A 26,580-nucleotide genomic window follows, 5' to 3' on the forward strand; every position below is an offset into this window, starting at 1 on the left:
AGTTGAAATTGGCTCTAAAATTGGGAAGTTGTTTATTGACAACCAGCGGTCCCTTCGTCGTGAAGTTGAACTCTACTCTCGAGCAAATTGTGAGTTCGAGAGAAACTTTCAATCTGTCGAGTTGGTCGAAGTGTAGCTTCTTGCTGCTGAGTTAAGCAACCAACATGAATCTTTAAAGGTGCTTTTGAATCGAGTATCCTTCGTCTTGAAGTCGAAACTTGACTCTAAAAGGTGCAAAAAATTATGTATGTGGAAAGTGATAAATATGATGCTCTAAAATGTATGCATAAGATGCATGTAACATGAATTTGTTATATTTTATCTCCTGAAAAAGGTCTGATAATTTGCATTAGGATGTTGAATACCCAAATAATGCCCCAATATCCAAAAATACCCCAATATTTGATGTTGAATCTTCAAAGATGCCCCAAATGTTCCTCATTGCTTGCTTCAGCATTGATTATGAGCATAAGTTTTGTGTCTAAAAGTCACATGTCATTTACCAAGATCCACTCTAGAGAGACTGTCTTGTTTGAAAAAAAATGTTTTTCTTTCTCTTTTATTTTCAAAGTTATGAAAATATCAATTAAAAGAGTTTTGAAAAATGTTTGATCCAAAGTTTTGAAAATATTGTCACTTTCACGGTTTTACAATTGAGACGAATCATAAACTAGAGTTCATCGGATATCAAAGATTTAATTATACTGTTAATCCTTCAATGAATTATAGCTATTTGACAAGTGCGAAGATCAAAGCTATTTTTGGGAAGTGGTTAAGTAAGGAAAGGATAAAAAAAATCTCAGGTTATTATGTTTGGTCAAAGGTTTGGCATTTGATGCTCAAAGGTTTGGCATTTGATGCTCAACGGTTTGATGGGGTAGCTTACATGCTCCTCTACTGGAAGTGTTCTCTGACTCCCAACCTTCGTGAACACACTCGAGTTGTGTGATGTCGTATCAAGGAATTTGTGTGATCGCCTCAGTTACACAATTTTTATATTCGAGCTACCTTTTCAGGTTTTCAACTCGAACCCTCATTTGGTTTCAAAACGTTATTCAGGATTTACGTCTTGAACCCCCCTTTGTTATTTTTCTATACCATGCATTAATTACATTGTTTTTTGCAAACAAAGATTAATCCTGATGGGCGGGATGAAATCTAAAGATAGTCTCTTCTGTTTAGAAATCCATGTATGATTAGAAGGGACTTTTAAGGCACGTAATGTAGGCCAGGGTTCATGGTTATGAAAGAAAAGGATAAATAGGCCCAAATAAGTATTTCAGGGTGTTGAACCAAGGATCAATTCATTCTGATGCCTTCAATCATGTCTTGCTCAAAATGTCTCTCTCTTGATGCTCTATGATCTTCGAGTGAAGTGATTCAGTGATTCGGGAATGTTTTTCTTGATCAATCTCATAGTTTGAAGCTTGATGTGCCATTTGTCTTTAAGGAATCTTTGCATGTGCTTTTTGTCCCTTTTTCTTTTGATTTTTGCTTCTTTTCTTTTTGTTCTTGATTTGTTTTTTGCTTCTTTGCTTTTTTGTTCTTGATTGGATCTTCGCACTTGCCACTTGGTCCACCTTTTGGTATCTCCTTTGGATTGATACCTTCACTCATGTGAGCAGATTTCTTCCACCTTGCCCCCAGTGTGGAGGGTAATCCTTGGTTAGGGTTGAATCAGAAGAAAAATACTTTAGGCTCAAAAGGGGACACAAGGGATATATATTTTCTCCTATTGTGAAGGGATAAAGAAAGAAAGTCGTTCATCATTTCATACATGTAAGTCTTCACAGAAGAGGTATCCCCAGGGGGATAGATTTTCAGGATTAATCCTATTCGCATAAAAATAATGTAGTTAATGCATGATAAATTATTTCGAATGATTTTTTTTGCTCCCCAGATGTCTCAATGTTCAGGCTATATGCGAAATGCTCCAAGTTAGAAGAATGCTCCTGTTCAAATGAACAACTCAATGCATTAGGTTTTAATGGTATTAAAATGTCAATTTTGAGTCTAAAAAGGCAACGGTGTGACTTTATTTGACTCAAAGAGATGTATGGGGGTATCAAAAAGATAAAGGCAATGTTCAAGAATTTCAAATGGAGGTAATGTCAAAATTTGGTTTTTTTTGGTAATGACCATGAGTTATTTTGGATAAAGAATCGAGGTATTTTATCTTGGGGTTTGAGACAAGATAAGAAAGGTCTAATCTTGTCATATATCAAAAATCTATAATTCTTGAAGAATTAAAAGGATCCTTAATTCATTTAATATTCGAAGAACTAAAGATTAAGATTTGTTCAATTGCTCCAACATAGAAAGTAGCATAAATTCAATCCTTTTAAAAGACTAAGCAAACATGAAAGATCGAAGACGTGTTCAAACAAAACAATCCTCTAAGTGCAAATGGTATATGCCATGCCCCCTTCTTCGGCAAGCGCCTTACAGTTTTCAGAGGAATGTTCAGGGCTTCTTATGTGGTAACAGCTAACACCTTTAACATCGTAGACTTTAGGATATGGGGATTCTTTTCTTAGATCATCCTCGCAGGCTTTGTCCTACAATCAGCTGATCAGGCTCTCACTGTATTGTTTTCAGTTTTTTCTTTAAGGTTACAATCTTGTTTCCATGTGGTTAAATCCACTTCATCGAATCCTCCATGACTTAATTTCATGAAAATGCTTAAAAATGAAATGTAGATGCAAAATGCAAAATGCATGAAATGTTCGAGGAATTGATCCAAAAACATGTTTGTTATTATGAATAATCCTTATTGGGAACAAAAGTGTTTTATCTTTTAAGAGACAAAAATATCCTGACAGCTTCTGACATGTTGACTAGTCTTCTGCCTTCGTCTATCATCGGTTGAATACCCTGTCGAACCGTTCAGGCTCCTTTGGCCAAAATGTGCAAGTGACAAGCTGTTTGCCCAAAAAAAGGTCTCGAATGATTGCATCTCTGACTTTCACTCTCTTTCGAGCTTGTTTCTAACGAAAGTGTCATTGAAGTCCTCAATCTGAAGCTTATCGACTTGTTTATGGAATTCATCTTGTTCTCGTAGTTTTCGAAAGGAATCTTCGGGTCAATAACTTTTTCCTCGTCTTGCCCCTACAACCTTTGCCTCTCAAAAATTTGACTTTAGTGTGCTCGGTGTAAATTTCGGTCCATTCGGAGTCCTTTACAATGTAGCAAAGTGACATATTCTTCGATTGCGGGTACCACGTCTTCTGGATTGAATGTGACACATAGTCACCCTGTAGACTGTCCTCTGTATTTTCATCTATTGTATTACAACCCCTTTGTCCATTAATACAGATTATTCATGTTTAACAAACACGTTTTTGGGGATCAACACCTCTTTTAAATGATGCATATGATGTAAATAAAATAAAAGAAAAAAAATGAAAAGAGTTAGTAAGGAAAATCAAAATAATAAAATGAAAAATCCTACCCCACATGATATCTACCCGAACATGGTTAGTATTCCTACTCGGACATGATCTCTATCCCGCATGCTAATTTTAAACAAATATTAATCGCATATTTGTCTAGTTCGCATGCTTTGAACAGAAAGTAAAGCATGAAATAATTTTGGCATCCTAGGGTTTGAAATGAGGTTTTAGGGTAGGCTCTATTTCTCCATAGTCTCCCGGTTTATGTTCTAAAAAAACGGTACCCGAGTTCTCCTTGTTGGTGCCCCCTTGGGCTTACTAGACCCTTATTCCTAAGCCCATTACAAGCTTGTGTGGACTAAGTTAAACTCGGGAGGATACATTCCCTTATGCCCATACGGAGAATAAATTCACACGAAGGCATAAGGTATATGAATCCCGAAGGTTACTTGCTAGGCCCATACGATGAATAAATTCACACGAAGGCTTCGCTTTCACCCCCACTTAAAATGGGTTCGGAACTCGGGTATATAGCCTTTAGATGAAAAAGTTTGGAAGTCTGAAATCATTGAGAAAACGGTCAGTTCAACTATTTACTCGAAAAAATATAATCAAAAGTAAGAAATAAGGATCGAAATGTTACCTTAAAATTTAAACTTACCCTTTTCGTTAAAAAGACAACTGGAAATTACCTTAGCCTGACTCACTTATCTGTGTCCCCAGCAGAGTCGCCAAGATGTCGCAACCATCTTTCGGGTGGGCCCCAGAATTGGGCTTCGACTTGAAAAATGTGGATTAGAGTCGCCACCGATCATTTATTTAAAACAAATAGGTTGATCGGATACCCTATTTCTTACATGATCTGCGTCTTACCAGAAATATGTCGGGCTCGGGAGTCGGTTACGGTCAAGGAAGGATTAGCACCCTTGAACCGCCCTTTCGGTACTACGTAATTTCCAGTTGTCTTAATTAAGAAAATTGTAATTTTAAATTAAAAGGTAAAATTTGATCATGAATTACTTACTTCTGATTAATTGACGAAAATACTCTTAAAAAGTCATAAGATGTGTTAGAGGGAAAAATGAATAAATGAAAAAAAATAAAGAATAAAAATAAGTAAAAATAAAAGGAAAAATAAATAAATAAATAAATAAATAAATATTAAAATATATATATATATATAAATGAGTAAAATTGAAAAATAATAATCATAACAATAATGATAGTAATATGAAAATATAATATAATATAAACAAATAAAAAAACCAAAAACAAAAATAAAAATAAATAAATAAATATATAAACCAAATATAAAAGTATACATATAATGATAATTGGCTTATTAATAAACTATTAAAAACATACATATATACGTATAATGATAAAGTAAAAAAAATTAAATAAAGATAATTACAATATATATATATAGTAATAATACGCTTATAAGTAAAATATTTAAAAAAAAGTATATATATATATATATATATAAATAATAAATATAGTATTAAAAAATAACCAAATGAATATAAATAAATAAATAAAAATATGTATATATAATAATAATATATAGTGTAAAAAAAACAATTGAAAATCATTTAAAAAAACAAACGTATATATATTTATATAATGACAATAATGTAAATAATAAATAAATAAAAATATCTATCTATACAATAAATAAAAGTACTAATATAAAGAAAAATAAAGATTGGGGCCAAATTTGAAAGACAATTAACGTCGATATTGCGCATTAGGGGGATAAAAATGAACACGCCTCGGGGTAGATCTAGGTTCGAAACTTCGAAACCCCGCCCATTTTTGCTCGTTGGTGCAACCCACATTTTGGGTTATTCGAACCAAATCTCAAGAAAAATAACGTGCACATGCGAGAAATGAACGAATCAAAAAAAATGCTACCTTTTATTTCCTTTTCGAATCGTATACAATAGTTTTGCCTTTGTATTTTCTGTGCTTTCCTCTGTATTTTGTCTGTAAATCGTCTGTTACAATAGTGAGTTACAATGGCTATTTATAGTTCTTGTGGATCCTATCTTTAGGAGTTTAAATCATAGTAGAACTCTATCCTATTTTTAGGAGTTTGAATCCTAGCAAAATTCTATCCTATTTTTAGGAGTTTGAATCCTAGTAGGACGAAAAGGTGTGTTGACAGATTCAAAAACATGTATTTCTATCCTAATGAAACAAAAAAACCGAATGTAAGGTAAAGAAATCCTAGGCTATAAATTGTTGTAAAATGAAAGCAAACACATATTAGAGATCAAGGAAAATACACTTGTAAACTTCGAAAAGTGAAGAAATAAAAAAAGGTACTTCCTTTCTTTTTTCGGTTCATTTGCATGTAATTGTATGGGGTTGGTTTCTTTTTATTTTTTATTATAAAAGGAAAAAGCCAAGGATCAAAATGAGAACATTTTTCCAAAACATCTTTATCAGATCTAGTTCTCTACGATGCTCTTTTGTGAAAACTAATGGGAGATTTGAAAAGAGGAGATAATAGGCTTTCGAACGATGTAAAAATATTTTGGGTTCACCACCGATGAACGGCGACCAGCGAGGCGGAGCATGGCCGGAATCTGGGTTTAGGCTTGAATGTTCTTCAAGCATGAAGAACATTTCATAGAATTTAGGGGAAAGAGTTTTGATCGGTTTGAGGGGGAAGAAAAAATGAATTTTGTTTCTGCTTTTTGGGCTTTATAGCCGACTCAAAACCCGACTGTTTTCACCCCAAAATCCGCATGTTTTTGGTCGAATAAGGACTAATTGTAGCCCTGGTCCCTCTATTATTTTTAAAATCCTTTTCACTCTTTAAATGTAAATTTGATTTCGTTTTCTTCTTTTAAATTCGCCATATACTTTATTCCTTCTTTTAATTTGGTCCTTCTCTTTATTCAATTCATGTTTATTTAAATTATATTTTAGAGCCATTATATTTTATGAGTTCATGATCCAACAACTGTTATTTATTTATTTATTTTTATTATTTTTTATTATTTCTTTTATTTTTTCCTTAATTATTTAATTTTTGTCTTTGTTTATACATGATCTTGCAATTATTTTTTTAATTACCCTTTTTCTTTGCATTATTTACATCACTTTATGTTTTCAATATGTGTGATTTATTTGTGTTATATTTATTTCTATTATCCATTCAATTAATTTTTATTTTTCGGCATGTATATATTTTTTATATTTCGTTTAAAACATTATAATTTAATTTTTGTTTCTTTTTCTTTTGATTAATTCAGTACTTCATTTTTAATATCTTTTTGACCTTTTAGGGGTATTATTAAATCAATTAAAGGTAAGAAATTTGGATAGAATTTTTTACTTTTTAATTTAACTTACAATTTTCTTAATTAAGACAACTGGAAATTAAATTATTACCGAAAGGGCAGTACAAGGGTGCTAATACTTCCTTGACTGTAACTGACTCCCGAATTCGATATATTTCTGGTAAAACATTGATCAGGTAAGATGGTGTTCGATCGCCTAAATATATTTTTAGTGATCGGTGGCGGCTCTAACCCATTTATTCAAGTCGAAGTCCAATTCTGGGCCCAACCCGAAAGATGGCCATGACAATCAGTTATTTCAGGGATCAATACCTTTGAAGGATATGTCATGTTCATGAAAAAACACAACAAAGCACGAGACAAGACAAAAGGAAATCAAGTTAGTAGAAATTAGATAAAAATAATCAAGTCAGTTAAAATGATTATTCAAAGAAATGTAAACTTATCAAAAATAATTAAATACGACTAAAAGCTAAGACTGAAAAATAAAGCATACAAAGGAAATTAAGAGTCCTAACCGTATGCGTTCTAGTTCTCCTATGTTATTCACATGGATCTAGCGGGGTAGATATACTAAATTCTCTTGGTGAGGCTAGGTTTTATCAAAAGGTTCGCAAGCCAACTTTACAACCTTCTAAGGTTAATTCTGATTCTGTCTCATTACAGACTTGTAAATCAAATTTGGCTCAGGGGATCACACCGCTAAAAGTGTGCCTCAGAACTGATATTCGGACATGCAACTTACGATGCTTTCGAGAAGCAATTTGTCAAACCTAGATGAAGAAGATCAATGCTCCCCATGAGGTGTGATGTTTTCCCCTACTTAGGTAAATAGGGATTGAGCTCGGGTTTAGAGCTGTGATATGCAACAATCCTAAATAAATTCACAAAAGTGTAAGAATTAACCAGAGAGAATATCCTCTCTCTTTTTTTAAATAACATAATGAATTGTAAATTAAATAAGATCAAACTCGTAATTTATAGAACTCTAAATATAGGGTAACCAACTCATGGCTTGATAAGATGCATATTAGCCATATATTCTATGATAGTTTCCTCATATTTGAATAACTAAAATTCTTAAATAATGGATTTTGATTATATTTCGTATTTTGTGGATTAGGTTGAAGATTTGGATTAAACAAGTTCAAAATCTAATGATTAGCATGATCTTCACAAAATCCCAAATTAAAGAGAAAAAATCAGAATTCAAGAAGTTGGCAAAACCAGAAGAGGTTTTTGCATAAGGTGTGGGCACGGCTTATTCATCCTGAGCTATCGCAGAAGAAGTTTGCAGTTAAGGCGTGGACACGTCTTACCAGTTCGTACAACCCTAAATTAGGGTTACAAATTTATAAGGGAAAAAGAGTTTAATGATGGTTGAAAGACTCTATTGAATCATTCTTATCTTTAGAGAAGGGTGAGGGTATTCAAAAAACCCTATTTTGGTGGGATTGAGTTTGGGGAAACTTCCTTATCTAGAATTGGGCAATCATTATAAAAGGGGAGCTAGGGTTTTTATAGTTTTTAAGTTTCTCTAGGATTATTTACAGACTTCATCTTTATTTTCTTTTGGGTGTTCTTTCAATTATGAATAGCTAAATACTTTTGTTCCAACTGAAGGATAATTGAAGTTTTGGTTCTTCAAGGATTGTGAGATCTAAATAATTTTCATTATTCTTTTATTTTTCATTATTTATATATCTTATATTTATTAAGAATTATTGTCTTGATTGATTGTTGGAAAGGGCCCTTTATTCAATTATCAGGTTGATAAATTGCCATTTAGAACTTTAAATCCGTAATTGTTTAAACATTCTAATATTAGTGGTAAAGTAATATAGTTGATTTTTTATTATGTTATGAAGGTATATAATCTAGTCTAAATGAATCGAGCTTGTGTATTTGTTGGCTAGAATTGGTGGTCTCCCTAGTAGTTAATTTTGTTGGTGAATTAAATCTTAAGCGCTTGTCTAGGGTTGTTCATTAACAAGGTAAATAATCAAAGAGCTTCTCTTGATTATCAAGAAACTAAGGAGAGATAGGTTGTTAGAGCTTGTTAATAACCATAACCGATTTAGTGGAAAATAGAAGATTTTATCATTGTATCTATGATCAATTCTCTGAACCAATTCTGAAATTATATCTTTAGTTGGATATTTGCTTGATATTAATTTCTCTAAATTCTTGGTTGATTATAATTGCTTTTTCTTTTGATTTTTTCTCAATTTCAAAACCCCTTTTCTTTGCTTTAATTTTCATTAAAATAAGTCTACCCAATCCTTGTGGATTCGACCTTGTTTATCGCTACTACAATTTATATTTCTAAAAGCAAGTATTATTATTTGTTGGATTCGACACCCACCATGGCTTGACTATCAAGTTGTTTTAAAAAAACAAAGCATCCCCAGCGGAGTCGGCAAGTTATCGACATCGTTTTTGGCCGAAGTGAGAAAAAAATTGTATGACTTAGGGGTTTTCTTTGAAAAGGTTTTGAAATGTGAGAAGTCACCACCAATCATTTTAAGGTGCGATCGGGACACTATAAAAACTAAGTGATTTTAATAAAACATTTTATTTTTATTAAAATACTAAGTTTAGGGTCTAAAAACCAAAAAATAGGTTCAGGAGTCAGTTACGTGTGGGGAAGGATTAGCACCCCCACAGAGCCCAAAAATTGGTACCTAGTTGATTATCCTATATTTAGAATCGAAAATTTTGAGTTCAAACTTTATCTAATTTAAAAATCATTACAGATGCAAAGTTGAAAATGGTATTCGTTTATTAAAGCCAATAGCATTCGCCCCTAGCATGAATGCGGGAGATCAACTATTGTGCCCAACAACCGAATATTGCCTCGATATTTTAGAAATCATGATGCGGTCTTGAAAATGATGTCGACATATTTTGGAATCACTAGTAGTCACCCCCTAAGCATACTTGCGGAAGATATACTATTGACTCCCTAATAAGTGAACATTGCCTTATGTTTTAAAATAAGATGCAATCAAACAATTTATTATTAATCCTAACTAAAGGTAGATTAAGGCTTTATCTATCTTAAAGTTTCAAATTATGAAAATTAAAGAACCTAGAGGCATAAACCTAAAAATGTAGGCTCTAATATTAATGATACTTGACTTTTAACCAGTTATTAAATCGAATAATTGATATGTCCCCCTTGAGCATTTAGACGAGGGCCAACTCATATTACTCCTTAAATTAAAGGGTTTATATTGAAATCTAACCTGGCTTTAATTAATAACCTGTTTAATTATATTAATTTAAAAATTCTAATTAAAAGTTTAAGGACAAATGTACAAGGAAACTAAAGTCCAAAGACCTAAGTATAAAACTTTAAAATTTAAGGTCAAAATCTATAATGCCTAAAGTTTAAAAACTAACCAATAACTCAAGGCTCTAATAATTGTCCTAATTAACTATTAAAAATTAAAAGATTAAATTAGGTGAGCTTTAAAATTGATTAATGATTAAGAATTTAAGGATTCAAATGATCGACACGAGTAATCGGACATTTTATGTGAAAATACGAATCGAATTGTTCCCTAATTAAAACTAAGGTAAGACCCTAATTACTAAATCAAATTTTAAATTTAAATATCTAATATAGGGACAAATTCTAAAATTCTGATTAAATTAAATAAATATAAAGGGGGCATGCATTTTAAATATCAAACAAACAATTCAATAAATCAAATGCAAGAAAGAAATAAACAAACTAACATGTATTTTAATCAAAATTAAATATACAATGACTAAATTGAATTGACATTAAATTATAGATGATTAAAGAAAAATAACTTGAACATGTAATAAAAATGACTGAATTTAAATAAATTAAAACTTGAACATGCAAAACATCAAATAAATTCAAGACCTAAGTATAAAAACTCGCTAAAATAAGAAGGATTAAAATTTGATTTTCCATTTTTAATAAGCCAAATATCATTAATAAGTACAAATGTGAAAATTACACAATTAGGACAACAAGATTTAAAAAAATAGAGTCACTGCTGGTGACCATAATGCAAAAACACTCTAAAACTAGGGGACTAAATGGTGATTATACCAATCAATACATAACACTCGTGAAAAAATGGGAGATAATGAATTTAGTCCTTGTAGGTGACCAAAATGCAAAAAATGGAAGTTTTAGGGGGACTTAAACGTGATTTCCCCCTAAACTTCTACTATAAAAGCCATATATTCCCTTTTTCATTTTGCAACCTAACTAGAAAAAAAAAGCTTTTTTCTCTCAACTTTCTCTATTCCTTTGATCGGTCGATAGTCAAAACCTTGTCGAGATAATCGTCGGCCACCGCTCACGGTGGTTAGAGTCCCTAAAAGATTCGAAAGGGTCTAAACACTCTGATCTACACCTCTAAACCCAAAATCGAAGCATGCAACCACAAAAACAACCCCTAAATACTTTTAAAAAAATTGATTCTTTGGCTTCACCCTCTCCATCCACTACGAAGACGGATCGACCCTTCGGTTCGAATCCCCTCTCAGGTAACTCTTTGACTTCCTTCTATTTCTGTTTTTTTCCGAAACTTGCTAAAAAACCGGAAAAAAAAATTTACCTCTACAAATATTTTTTCTTTTTTGTATTGCTTCGAAAATCAGTGGGGAAAAAGTCCCCTTACATTTTTTTCTAGGGATTTGTACCCGAAACTTACAGAGATATAATATAAAAAATTACAAAAGGAAACTTAATCTACTGCCATCACTATTTGTGATTATTTATGTTGTTAATGCCTCGGATTTTTTGGGGTTTGCTGAGATTTTTGATGGATTTTTCCTTTTGTTGTTGTTGAGGTGATGATGGTTGGCTCTACGAATAACGGATGGCGACGTCGGTAGAGATGCTTCTTGGAATCGGCGGCGGCGTAAACTTGGGCAACAACTATTAGGGTTAGGGTTAGATTAGTTTGGGCTAGGGTTTGTAATTGGACTCAGGTTTTGGTTTGTATTTGGGCAATGTGTTTGGTTGTTGGATATTGGGTTTGGTTCTTTGGGTTTGCAATAAATATTTAATAATATTTTATGATAATAATAATAATAATAATAATAATAATAATGGTTGAAAAATGGTGATTACACTCTACCATCTCTTAATTAATGCTTAAATACACTAATTAAAAAAAACCTAAACTAATAAAAATATCATAAATTAACCTAAATACATTATGAAAAGTGTAAAGGTGAATTTCATTACTAATATTCAATAAAATTATTGAATATTCGTAATAAATTAAAATTCTCGTATTGGTCTGTAATCAATTTTGTGCACACGTTGTCTTCGCTAAAATAAGCATATCTTGAGTTTTCGATGTCCGATTGAGGTGTTTCAAAATGCGTTGGAAAGATAATCAAAAGAACGTTACATATCAAGAAGACATCATGCCCTGGAAATGCACGAATATTGCTTGAAAAATTATTTCAAGTTGGATGATGTCCCATGCTTCAAAATCAGCTTCAATAAAATACTGGAGCCCTGGAAAAAAAAAACTAGGCCGGACGAAAATCAGGTATTACAACAGGTACTTCAAGAAAAATAAAATGGTTGGAGACCATAGATGGATAACTAAGCCAGATTTCTCTATCAATAAAGTGAAGCAAAAGGTTTTTTTCTAGTTTGTATGATATACGAGGAAAGCATTTCATCTACTTATCTTTCTATCGATATTTTCTGGTGGTAGGGCCTTCTATACCAATTTAAGTTTATTGCTTCTGCTCTTGATTTTAGTGTGATAGCGTGGTCATGTTTTCTTCTTATGAGCATTCCTTTTAGTTCTTCAAAAACCATGGGATAATTTAACATCACCCTTTGTACATTCTTAGGTATCACTGTTTCACATACTTTGCCACTTAGCATGTAAAATTTCTCCCAATAGCTCATGATCCTTTTCCATTATCTTCTAGATTCTATTACCTGATATGAACTTCAATATAGGTAAATTTTATCCCTTTTAATCTCTTGACCTTCTCGTTAAAACTTTTAGGGTCATACCATTGAAATCCATTACCAATGGATTATATTTTTTTCATCCACTTCACTCCTAAGAAAATATCACTACCTCCCATGGGTAAACATACTCAAATTAGAAACCTTACATAGCCCACTTAAGTTGTTTACTCTGTGTCATACTGTAAAGCTTCTCTGCATTGGCCACTGCAATGTTTAAAGGTGTAGTATGTTCCAATTCTACAGTGATAAAACTATGAGTACCAACACTGTCAATCAGGATAGTCAAGGGGTTTCCTTTTAATAGAACCTTGAATCCTGAATGTACTCAATCCATTATTGCATGTCAAATAAATCTCCAACCCCCATTCAGCAGGTAATGTTTCATCTTTTTTCACAATGTTCCTCTTCTGCTTCTTCAATTTCTTCTTTTTCTTATATTTTCTCCATGGCATTTAATTGTTTGTGCTTGCATGTATTCCATCAAATTCTGCCTACTTTGGGGTGAACTATGACTCCCTTTCAGGAATAAGTTAAATGTTGTAGCAGAAGCCTTGAGGGTAAGGTTTTGACATGTTGTCATAGTGGTTCTAGGTTGATGTCTGAGCTTTTCTTTTTCATTTACCAATTTAATTCATAGAGTTTAGCAATCCTATAAACAACATTCATGGATTGCTGTTCATGCACCTTGACCTTGTGCTCAGACCACTCATAAAGTTGGAAACAAAATAACCCTCTTCTAGGTAAGGATTATATTGTAACATATAAGGTTTAAGTTCCCGATACTCATCCACTGAACTCTTTTGCTCTAATTCGTTAAACTCTTCAATGATATCTGTGCAATTCTTGTCACAGAAGTCTAGGCAAAGGGCTGTAGACGAGCTGAGTCGAGCTCGAGTATTGTTGAGATCAACTCGACTAAAAAAATTTAAAATTGAGCTCGACTCGACTCGAAAACTCATGAGTTTAAAATCGTCAAATTCGAATCAAAATGAAAAATTGAAGCTCAAATCGACTCGGAAGCTCGTGAACTTCAAATTTTCAAGCTCGACTCAAGCTCGAAAAACTTGAACTCAAAACATTATCAAACTTAGCTCGATTGAAGTTCAAACTCGAGCTCGAACCTCAATGTTAGGTACATTAAAGCCTTATATTGTATTTTTTTTAACTTATAAATGTTAACATTATCACTAATTTAATTTTAAATTTTAAAATATTTTTTTACGAGTTGCTTCGTTAAGAATTCGAGTCGAGTTCATTCAATTAGAATTGATCGAGCTTTGATCGAGTCGATCTCAAATAGCTCACAATTTGTCTCATGTCATTTATAGTCCTAATGACAAATATTTGCAGCAAACTTGTGCCAATAAACCTTGTGTTTTTACTTGGTATAACAATCAAACCATGTGTCAAACCTTCTTACTAAATAAATTTAGGCTAATTCCATCTTAAGATTTTCAAGAATATCAAAAACGAAAAAGTAGTTATGACCCTTTTTCACCCATCCCTTAAGATTTTGTCCTTCAAAGGATGGAAACTCTATCTTTGGAGATAGGGTAAAGGCCCCCAGGGGTATGATTCTGAGTATTTATATACGTTCATTTCCCATAATGTTCTCACTAGTGCATTAAAGTTGTTTCCTATCTTAACCCTTTGAGTATTTTGTGGTAATTGGTGATTGATTATTATAGGTCTAAAGGCCAATAAAATAGGCTCATCATGATTAAAGGAGTATTTTTTAGGGCCATCTAACACTGTGATTCGTATTGCTTTCTTTTCTTCAGATTTAGACACATTAAGGCTTTGACATTTGATTCATGCCCTAGTTACTATTTTCTTGCCATACCACTTCTTCTCTCCCTGAAATTAATTATAGTATCATCTCTATATAGACTCGAATTTCCTAAAACTTTATCTCTAAACTTCTCTTCTTCTCCCCCACCATTCTAGAACATCTTTTTTGTCATTTAATTCCTTTATAATTAGTTTTGTGTGAAGTTAATTTGATCTTCTATACAGGTCAAATTGGTGGAATCTGACATTTGTTGTGTTTTCTCTGATCTACTCAACTTGTTGATTGATCTAATATCTTGCTGTGATGTCAATTGTCACAAAAGATACAGTTACCGACGGTCAGTGTTATTGATCCATGAGCTTTCGGCTTTAACCCAAATCCATTTTAATCTTGTTTAATTTATGCATTTTATGATTCACAATTTATGCATTGCAAGTATCATATAGACAACAAGTCCAATTCCAGTTTTGAAGACATTATTTATAAGGATGGTCAGAGTCAAAATCTGGATGAAATTATAATTTTTAAATTATTAAAATCTAAGAATTAAATAATCAAGGTTTAATTTGTTTAATTTCAAAACTGACAAAAGGTTTATGAAATATTTCAAAAAGGTCAAAGATTAATTTATTCAATTTTAAAATTTACAAGAACCTACGAAGTATTTGAATCGAAAAATGAAGGGCTAATTTTTTACTAATTTTAAATTTGATATAAACTTAAAAGGTATTTAAATAAAAAAAATGAGAATGACCATGATTTAATTTATCAAGTTTTAAATTAAGCACGAACCAACTTACCTTAGTGGTTAAAGAAATTGTTGTTGTTCTTAGGGGTTATGGGTTTGAGCACCAGCGGCTGCAGCATGGTGATTGAGTGTTCATTGTCAAATGGTTGAGAGTATTTAGAACAGATTTTTTTGTTCAAAAATTGACCAAGTTTTATGTCGTACGTGCAAATGCAAGTTTGGTATAAAAGACAATGTTGTTTTTAAATTCATTTCGGTAATTATTAAATCTCAACAAATTAAGATGTGTTTTTTCCCCTTATTTCAAATAAAAAAGAAAATAACATAATGTATTAGTGCCATTCGAAACTTTTGTTACTCAAAAACCATAATTAGTACTTCACTAGGAAAGGTTACGTGACCGTTTATATATTAAACCCAAAGGGCTCCTACTTGTTTAAGCATTGGGATTAAGGATCGATTCAGATGAAGACTCATGATCTGGTTAGTTCCACCAACAAGTTCACCACCAGTGAAGACTGTCAGAACGGAAGGATGAATCGCGGGGTCGAATCCGAAGTTGTAAAAAAGGGTTTTGATGGTGTGGGACATGCAACACAAACTATTGTTGAAGATCACCTCCGGCTTCTCGGATGCCAATTTTGTCGCTCTCTCCATGTTACAATGTGGAAATCGAATGCCAAAAGATAAGCTAGGGTTTTGCAAGTGAAAGGGTTATTATTATAGTACTTGGGATTGTTTGTTGAGATTTTGAGGTGCTTTGAATGTGCTCACCAGGCAGTGGTATATATATATATAGGGACGGACCGAGTGGGGGGACGGGAGACAGTTACCCTTGAATTTTTTTTTTTAGAAAGTTAAATGTTCTACGATCTTTAATTAGAAACACTATAAACTATATATATATAAACTATATAAAGTAAATTACTTAGTTTATAGAAACACTATACATAAACTATATAAAGTAATAAAGTATATAGATTATAGAAACCCTAAACCTTAAACCATAAATACTAAACCCTAAACCCTAAATCACAAACCCTAATATAAATGGACTAGTACTAATGCATATATATTTGTAATAAAAGAGTGGAGTTATATATTAGGCCTATGTAATCTAATGCAAATGCACTAGAACTAATATAAATGGACTTATTTTTTGGGTTTATTATTACTTATTCATAACAACAAAATAAATGGGCTATTAATATGAATTAATCTAACATGCAACTAAACTACTAATTATGCAAATGAAATTAATATGACATGTACTACTATTTATGAACCATATAATATGCAATGTGACATACTAATTATTTAACACCTAATTAATCATGTTTTATATAATTTACATTTAAATAATTTTATTAATTTTATTAAATAATTTTATATAATATGTATGTATAAACCATATATAGTGTATATATATATATAAACTATATAAAGTAAATTACTTATATAGTTTATAGAAATATTATGCATAAACTATATAAAGTAATAAAGTATATAGTTTATAGAAACATTAAACCCTAAATCATAAATCATAAACCTTAAACTGTAAACTATAAATACTATACACTAAACCATAAACCCTAATATAAATAAACTAGCACTAATGCATATATATTTGTAATAAAAGAGTGGGCTTATGTATTGGGCCTATGTAAACTAATGTAAATGGACTAGCATTAATGCAAATAGACTTATTTTTAGGTTTTATTATTACTTATTCATAATAACAAAATAAATGGACTATTAATGTGAATTAACCTAACATGTAACTAAAATACTAATTATGCAAATGAAATTAATATGACATGTACTACTATTTATGAACCATATAATATGCAATGTGACATACTAATTATTTAACACCTAATTAATCATGTTTTATATAATTTACATTTAAATAATTTTATTAATTTTATTAAATAATTTTATATAATGTGTATGTATAAACCATGTATAGTATATATAAACTATATATATATATTATATAAAGTAAATTACTTATATAGTTTATAGAAACACTATACACAAACTATATAAAGTAATAAAGTATATAGTTTATAAAAACCCTAAACCCTAAACTTTGAACCATAAACATTAAACCCTAAACCCTAAACCACAAACCCTAATATAAATGGACTAGCACTAATGCATATATATTTGTAATAAAAGAGTGTGCTTATTTAAAACGTTAATATATATTACATAATAAGTACTTTAATTATTATTATTATTATTTCTTTATATAAATTAAACTATATAATTTATATAAATTAGTTTAATTTATATAAATTAAACTATATTAATTTTCCTTTGCATTATTAATCATGTTTTATCTAATTTATATTTAAATAATTTTATTAATTTTATTAAATAATTTTATATAATATGTCCATTTATTAATTTAATATAATGATAAATATTTTATTATAACATTTAAAAAGTACTCATATTAATTTTTTAATTACATCATAACCTAAAAAACTCATAATTTTATTAAAATCTTATAATTTCGTCCATGGTAATATATAAGTCATGTAAATATTAGATCAGGTCATTAACAAGTCTGATCATTTACAAGTCAGGTTGAAAACAGGTTAGTTGAAAACAGGTCAGGTAGAAAACAAGTCAGGTAATACTAGTTATTTACCAGGTCAATCTCAGTTTCGGGTTCATATCAGTCAGATACAGGTCGGTTTCAGATATCATTTTTTTGTTCAATTAGGGTTCAGGTCGTTCTCAAGTCGGATGCAGGTCGGGTTCGAATCCACAATTTTCAAGTCCAACTCGGATTCAGGTAAACACCAGTTCCGACTCGATTCGGTTTCAGATCACTACAGCACATGTTAAAAACAAGACAGTTTTATATGTCGGTCAACTTTTTACAACCCTAGTATATATAGACATGGATATATGTCAGGTTTCCGTGTTTTTCTGTACGAAATATATACATATCCTTTTGCAATAGAAATATGGTATGAATGTTTTGCATAGCCTTATTAAGGAATTAAATATATATATATATATATATTGACCCCGTAATGTTACTAACTGTTTTTCTTTCCATGTTAATAATAATATATATATATATATATATATATATATATTCGTTTTTTTAATGAGATATGACATGCATGCTTTATGCAACCCTTTATTAAAGGATTTAATTTTGGCATGTGTGCCATCATAATGTTTCCCATTTCTTTCCTTTCATGTTAACGTAATATATATGTATATATTAATAATTGGTTATAACTTAGTATACGTACAAATTCATTTCTTTTTGTATGTTTGTTTGCATATAAGTTTAGTCATATATTTATTCGATATGTATGATATCTCACGTGCATAACTTGACCTAATTACATAATTAGATTAAAGGTAATACTCTTTTAATTTAAAATTGTTTGAATGACTTGTCTTAACTCACTATAAAGTCGTTTTCGACGATTTTAAATTAAAAGTGTATCTCATTATTGACACTTAAAAATGATTCGTCACCTTAAAACTTGAGAATGAAAGAAAAAAAATATTCAATTATTTAATTTTTTCGAGAAAAGATCGTTATAACTTATCTAAGATCTGGTCTCGATATTTTTAAATAATTGAATATTCTTCATCTTTCTAATAAGGCTTGGTAATTTTAATTTAATCTATTTTGGTGCTTTTGAATATTATAAAATTTACATTTTTGTTGTTATACGGGTTCAAAAATCAAATTAAACTCGAATTTATAAATTTCATTACAAAGACATTAATTAATCGACTAAGCACCGATTTAGGGCGTTGTGAGGGTGCTAATCCTTTCCCACGCGTAACCGACTCCCGAACTCATTTTTGGTAGCGCAACCCTCAACTTGTCGTTTTAATTAAAATTAATTTTTTATTTAAAATGACAAAATGTTTTTGGGTGTCCAATCACACCCTAATCAAAGATTGGTGGCGACTCCTCGAACCATATGTTTTTTATCGTAAAATAATTTCCAAATTTTCGAAACGATATATTTTTTAAATCGCATTGTTTTTAATTAAAAATTAACCAAATGAAATAAATTAAAAATGGTGTGGTTTTCAAAATCTCACGCTTCTTAAGGAAAAATCGTTTCGACAAAATCTAAGAATTAAATAATCAAGGTTTAATTTGTTTAATTTCAAAACTGACAAAAGGTTTATGAAATATTTAAAAAAGGTCAAAGATTATTTTATTCAATTTTAAAATTTACAAGAACCCACGAAGTATTTGAATAGAAAAATGAAGGGCTAATTTTTTACTAATTTTAAATTTGATAGAAACTTAAAAGGTATTTAAATAAAAAAATGAGAATGACCTTGATTTAATTTATCAAGTTTTAAATTAAGCACGAATCAACTTACTTAGTAGTTAAAGGAATTATTGTTGTTCTTAAGGGTCATGGGTTCGAGCATCAGCGGTTGCAGTAGGGTGATTGAGTGTTCATTGTTAAATGATTGAAAATATTTAGAACATAAACTACTTTGTAAACATCTTAGCTTAATAAAAAAAAGTTTTAAATTAAAACTAGGGGTGACCTACATGTAATTAAAACCAAAAAATTGTGAGAAGGCTACCCTACCCATAACTTAATTCTGAAAACGGAAAAAAATCATGGTCATCAAACATAAATTTTAAAACATGCATACATGAACAGAGAAATCGGTCCTACAGCTTTCCTATTAACCAAGGATCCTTTTTCTTGTTCAAAAATTGACCAAGTTTTATGTCGTACGTGCAAATGCAAGTTTGATATAAAAGACAATGTTGTTTTTAAATTCATTTCGGAAATTATTAAATCTCAACAAATTAAGATGTGTTTTTCCCCTTATTTTAAATAAAAAATAAAATAATATAATGTATTAGTGCCATTCGAAACTTTTGTTACTCAAAAACTATAATTAGTACTTCACTAGGAAAGGTTAAGTGACCGTTTATATATTAAACCCAAAGGGCTCCTACTTGTTTAAGCATTGGGATTAAGGATCGATTCAGATGAAGACTCATGATCTGGTTAGCTCCACCAACAAGTTCACTGCGAATGAAGACTGCCGGAACTGAAGGATTGCAACCGAGTCTCGAGAGAGCTTGTCGAATTCATGTCCTTTAGGGATCTCATCGAGCTCGTGAATCGCGGGGTCGACTCTGAAGTTGTAGAAAAGGGTTTTGATGGTGTGGGACATGCAACACAAACAATTGCCAAAGATCATCACCGGCTTCTCGGATGCCAACTTTTTCACTCTCTCCATGTTACTGTAAAATAGAAAACAAATTAACCCACAACTACAATATTATTTTCCAAGTGATTTTGTATTTCTTTGAGTTGTATATAAATGAAATCAACAAGGTCCTTTATATAGGCACTAGGTACTACTCTACCAAAAACAAAAAATAAATTCTATTAAAACTCATAAAAGAGAATTAACTCCTATATCACCCTTTGGCCTTTCACCTACTAAAACTCTAGACCTTTTAGTTTCCCATTAACTTCTAAACTTAAAGAAAAATAATAAAAACCACATTTAAGTTTGTTCAACAAAACTCCCCCTTAAACTTAAACGTTTCTACCATCCATCATGCCAATCATCTTCTTGCATTTGTCAAGAAGTACTTTCGGTAGCGGTTTTGTGAAGATATCCGCAACTTGATCCTGACTTGCCACATGCTCCAATTCTACACTTCCTTGCTTCACATGATCTCGGATAATGTGAAAACGAACATCGGTGTATTTGCTTCTTTCCTGGTTCACTGGGTTCTTTTCCAACTCAATTGTTGATTTGTTGTCAACATGAATCACGGTTGCACCTAGTTGCTTTAGCTCCATTTACTCAACAAATTTCTAAGCCATATCGTATGACATATACTCCAAGATGCTGCCACATATTCAGCTTCACACATCGAGAGCGTCACGATCGGTTGCTTCTTTGAAAGCCAAGTAAACGCAGTATCTCCCATAAAAAACACATATCATGTTGTGCTTTTCCGATCGTCTATGTCTCCACACCAATCGCTGTTGGAGTACCTAACCAATTTTTAATCTTCTGCTTTCGAGTAGAACAACCCAAGTGACACCGTTCCTTGGATGTATCGTAGGATACGTTTTAACGCCTTCCAATGTGAATAAACTGGCTACTCTATGAACCGACCTACAATGCTGACACTTAGAGAAAGATTCGGCCTTGTGCATGTGAGATATCGAAGGCTTCCTACCAAACTCCGGTATCTACTCGCATCGACACGTTCCCCTCCATCGAACTTTGATAATTTTGCTCCTGGTTCCATTGGTGTTAATATTGGGTTGCAATTTTCCGTATTGTATTTCTTCAAAATCTCTTTTGCATATGACTCCTGTGCTACAAAAATACCTATCTCTACTTGTCTAACCTCCAAACCAAGAAAAAACTTCATTAAGCCCAAATCAATCATCTCAAATTCCCTTGTCATTGTGCCCTCAAACTCTTATATCATCTCATCATTATTACCGATAAAAATGAGATCATCAACATAAAGAGCAACAAATAACACTTTACCTCCATTCTTCTTTGTGTAAAGGGCATGCTCGTAGGGACATTGCTTGAACCCATTCTCCTTGAAATATGTATCGATATGTGATTACATGCCCGTGGTGCTTGCTTCAACCCGTAAAGAGCCTTCTTCAATTTTAACACCTTCTTCTCTTCTCTGACTTTTACGTACCCGGGTGGTTGTTCGATGTAGATATCTTCTTCGAGCACACCATTCAAGAATGACGACTTGACATTCATTTGAAATATCGGCCATTTGAATTGAGCAGCTTGTGAAATGAGTAATCGAATTGTCTCCATTCTTGCAACAGGAGAAAACACCTCGTCATAGTCGATTCCTGCCTTTTGCTTGTATCCCTTCGCAACCAATCTCGCTTTGTACCGTTCTATCTCACCTTGAGCATTCATCTTTTTCTTGAACACCCACTTCACACCAATAGGTTGACTTTCTTTCGGCAATTTTGCTAGTTCCCATGTGTTGTTGCGGTCAATCGCTTCAATCTTCTCATTCATTGCAGTTTGCCACTTCTTGTCTCGCAATGCCTCTTCAAAGCTGATATTTTCAGCATATGCCAAAAGACATACATGGTGTACTTCATTTGTCGAATCATACAAATCTTGTAAACTTCGTATTCTAGGTTGTCGTGGTTCATCTTCATCATGGTATTTTCAGAGTTTGTTGGTATGCTTGTTGGTGCAACGACTGATGATTCTCCAACTTCGATGATAGCCTCTGCCGAATTGTTCCAGTCGCTTCGTCTTCCAATGCTAGGTTGGTTGTTTCTTCCACCTTTTTATCGGCTCGACAATCTTTTTCAAAATGCCCCACTTTACCACAGTTATAACATTTGTCAGAGTTGCAATCTTTTGCATAGTGGCCATACTTGTAACACTTGTAGCACTCGATGTTGGAATAGTTTGATTGGCCGCCTCTTCCTCGACCGCGTCCTCTTCCACGCTAATTTGGTTGGCTTGACTGTCCATTCTCCTTATAGTACCCTTCATGATTATCGCCTTGACCACCGCGACCATATCCACGACCTCTACGGCTACAACCTTTACCTCAAAAATTTTGAGAATAGAGTACCTTTTTGTCTTTGATTGACGTCATGGTTTGAAGTGCTTGCTCAAGTGTCTCCTCCTTCTTTTTCTTTTTACGTTGTTCGTGTGCCTCAAGAGAACCGACGAGCTCGTTGACTGTGAGCGTCGCAAGGTCTTTTAACTCTTCTATCGCGCACACAACATTCTCAAAATTGTCAGTTAATGATCTCAAAATCTTCTCCACAACTCGTGCATCGATTAACGCTTCGGCATTACGAATGAGTTGGTTCACCATAGTTTGTACATGCGTGATGTAGTCGGATACACTTTCTGACTCCTTCATCTTCATGCTTTCCAACTCGCCACGAAGAGTTTGGAGACGCACTTGCTTGACTCGGTCGGCTCCTTTGAACATTTTTCCTAAAATGTCCCATGCTTCTTTTGAAGTAGTTGCACCAGCAATCTTCTCAAAACCCGACTCGTCAACGTCTCTGAATAACATATATAGTGTCGCCTTATCCTTCGATCGCGCCTCTTTCAACGCCTTGGTTTGAGCCGCCGTATATCTCGTGGTTGTTGTTGGTTCTTTGAAACCTTCTTCGACCACCTCCCATGCATCTTGAGATCCGAGAATAGCTTTCATTTGAATGCTCCAGTTCTCATAGTTCGCCTTCGTTAGTCGTGGTAGCGGCATTTGACCCGTCACATTTGCCATTGACTCTGATGCCAATTTGTAAAATAGAAAACAATTTAAACCACAACTACAATACTATTTTCCAAGTGATTTTGTATTTCTTTGAGTTGTATATAAATGAAATCAACAAGGTCCTTTATATAGGCACTAGGTACTACTCTACCAAAAACAAAAAATAAATTCTATTAAAACTCATAAAAGACAATTAACTCCTATATCACCCTTTGGCCTTTCACCTACTAAAACTCTAGACCTTTTATTTTCCCATTAACTTCTAAACTTAAAGAAAAATAATAAAAACCACATTTAAGTTTATTCAACAGTTACAATGTGGAAATCAAATGCCAAAAGATAAGCTAGGGTTTTGCAAGTGAAAGGGTTACTGTTATAGTACTTGAGGTTGTTTGTTGAGATTGTGAGGTGCTTTGAATGTGCTCAACAGGCAGTGGTATATATAGATAGGGACGGACCGAGTGGGGCGACGGGAGATAGGTACCCTTGAGTTTTTTTTTTTTGGAAAGTTAAATGTTCTACGATCTTTAATTAGGAACACATTCTACATAATCAAGAACGAGATGGATGGCAGCGGAATAACATTGAGAAAGATAGAACCACAGATTAAACCAAAAGCTTTCAACCAAGAAACAAGTCATGAAACTAAAGTGCATTCCTAGAAATGAGTGAGCTGCTCCAGCTTAAGAGACTGTCAATGCCATTTTATACTTTTAAGATGCCCATATGCATAATTTCGCAATTTATAATTTGCAAGTACTACTTTTACAAGTTTCAACTTGCACCAAGCTTTTTTGATCATGCAAATACAATAGTTTGACGTAAAAGATTATGTTAATGACCAACTACTATTTGGTTTATCAGAGGAGTTAAATCCTTAATATCCGTTAGATAAAGCGTTAAGATCCCAGAAAATAAATAATAAAATTAATCGAAACTAAATTATGACTAAATAGAACAGAAAAAAATAAAGATAAAATAAAAAATTGTTTACTCGATAATAGTCATGAAGTCAGATGAAAGTGTTCGTATGCTACTACATTGTTGGAGAAACGTCGGTCGATCATCTCACTGGATACAACAATAATATGAGCAAAGTAGTAACACAACTACAATGATCAATGAACAGTGACATCTCATTTTCCTATCACCGAAAATGTTTGAAAGTAGAGAAAATATTTTTATGTGTATTAACCGTTTATGTCTACACATTTTAAATAAGCGATTCACACTAAAAATGAAATGTTTGAATTATAGAGCAACTAATATCCAAGAATAAAAGGATAATTAATGCATAATATTTTCGTTCATTAACACATGATGTTCTCGTTGTGTATATTAACCATTAGGACTCTAGTTGCGAATTATAATTATGGTTTCCTTGAGTCCTTGTTGGAAAATGAGTCTAATTCTCATCGCATACATCATCTGAAACAATCAAGAGTTTTATCTCCTACAACTCTTCTTTTCAATTAACTACATTTAAATTATTGTTATTGCATGGCTTTGAAGTAACTGATTGGATGCCTATGGTGACTTAAATTGTGTTTGAATAAATTGTGTAGGTTCTTGTTGGCTGTACCCTCCTCTGTGAAACAGTTTTGACAGCTATCCTTGTGGCCGTGGCTATGCTTTGCCTGCACAGTCATAGAGTTCTATTCGAGGGAATAATAGCAGATGTTTTCAACGTTATCATGTACGCTTTACCTTTGGCCATATGGAAAAAGGTTTTCGACACAAGAAGTGTGGAGTACATGCCTTTTTGGCTCTCACTTGCTGGCTTGTCTAATGGCGTCTGTTGGACCATTTATGCACTCATCCAGTTTGAAATCTTCATCCTGGTAAAAAAAATAACTTAATTTAAATTGATGGTATTATCATTTTTTTCATTATTATTGTTAGATTTGATCTAAATTCGATTTAACTCAATTAATAAAAATATAAATTAAGAGAATTGATGAAACTAAAAAATCTAGTTTGATTTTGAGTAGGAAATATAACTACTTTTAATGTTGATTAATAGTAAGAAACTCAATTTGAGTTGATATCTTTCTATGCAAGTTTTATTTATAATCAAATAACTATCCTACTAATAGATATTTAGAATTAGAGTTATATATTAGGTTGTCCATGAAGACTCCTCTTAATTATATTCTTCTTTTTTCGACGTTAATGATTTTTTTCTATTTTTCCCGTGATTTTTTTGATATAGTTTTTCACATTAAATCTTGGTATCTATTTTATTAATCGATTATTATGCATGTAGTTACTTTCTAACAATTATTATAATAATAACTATATTTTGCAGGTTTCTAATGGGCTAGGATCCATCTTAGGGGCAATTCAATTGGGTTTATATGCTTACTTTTACTTCAATGGAAACGATAAAGCTACAGAGCAAGTGAAGAAGCCGTCAGAGCTTCAGCTCTCTAATCAACCTCGTGGAGCAGCCTGAATATTTAGACCCTCTTTCAATTATACTTTTGTTAGGCTAGGGTGTTTTTTTTAAGGTTTAAGGCTGTGATATTTTTATTTGGATATTTTTTTATTAAATATTCTCTTTTTTAGTTTCCTTTTACCCTTCTTCATGTTTATTGTTGCACAAATAAAATTCAATCCAATTAATTTTTGACATATTAATATGTGCAGTGTGTTCCATTTAAATAATTAAGATTAAATCGACATTTACCCCAAAAATCACCTTCCAATCCCAATTGTCTAGATTACATCCTCACTAGAAAGATCATATCCTCATAAATAGAATAACTGGATCAAATTCCACTAAAATAGACATTGATTTTTTCATATGGTCATGTTGAAGGCCTCAGAGGCCACCTCTCAGATTCCTCAACAGTAGTAAATTACTTAAAGCAATAAGTATGCTTAGTTAGTAGGATTATAAACTTCATAACTTTACTCAAAAACCATTGTTAGTACATAACCAAAAAGATAATATACACCCACTAGGAAGTTTCCTCAATTAGGATCATATAAAGTAGACTCGATACATATTTTATTAGTGGGATCACATTTTTATTAGTGCCTCATCATG

At 32.1% G+C, this 26,580-nt stretch overlaps 2 protein-coding genes and 1 pseudogene across 2 annotated transcripts; 1 reads left to right on the forward strand and 2 right to left on the reverse strand.

The window, feature by feature from the left end:
• Positions 1–15,649: 15,649 nt before the first annotated feature.
• Positions 15,650–15,934, reverse strand: LOC120163569 (monothiol glutaredoxin-S4-like). The gene has a single exon (XM_039173475.1). It carries the CDS (start codon positions 15,893–15,895, stop codon positions 15,650–15,652), a length of 246 nt encoding a protein of 81 aa, XP_039029406.1. The 5' UTR covers positions 15,896–15,934.
• A 4,264-nt stretch (positions 15,935–20,198) lies between these two features.
• LOC120163541 lies at positions 20,199–20,506 on the reverse strand (annotated as a pseudogene).
• A 3,585-nt stretch (positions 20,507–24,091) lies between these two features.
• Positions 24,092–25,994, forward strand: LOC120163564 (bidirectional sugar transporter SWEET4-like). Its single transcript, XM_039173470.1, has 3 exons — positions 24,092–24,178; positions 25,094–25,369; positions 25,837–25,994. The coding sequence occupies exons 1-3, from the start codon at positions 24,092–24,094 to the stop codon at positions 25,981–25,983; spliced, it is 510 nt and encodes a 169-aa protein (XP_039029401.1). The 3' UTR covers positions 25,984–25,994.
• Positions 25,995–26,580: the final 586 nt, after the last annotated feature.

This window comes from Hibiscus syriacus, unplaced genomic scaffold (genome assembly GCF_006381635.1).
Source record: "Hibiscus syriacus cultivar Baekdansim isolate YM2019G1 unplaced genomic scaffold, ASM638163v2 tig00111463_pilon, whole genome shotgun sequence".
Classification (NCBI taxonomy): Eukaryota; Viridiplantae; Streptophyta; class Magnoliopsida; order Malvales; family Malvaceae; genus Hibiscus; species Hibiscus syriacus.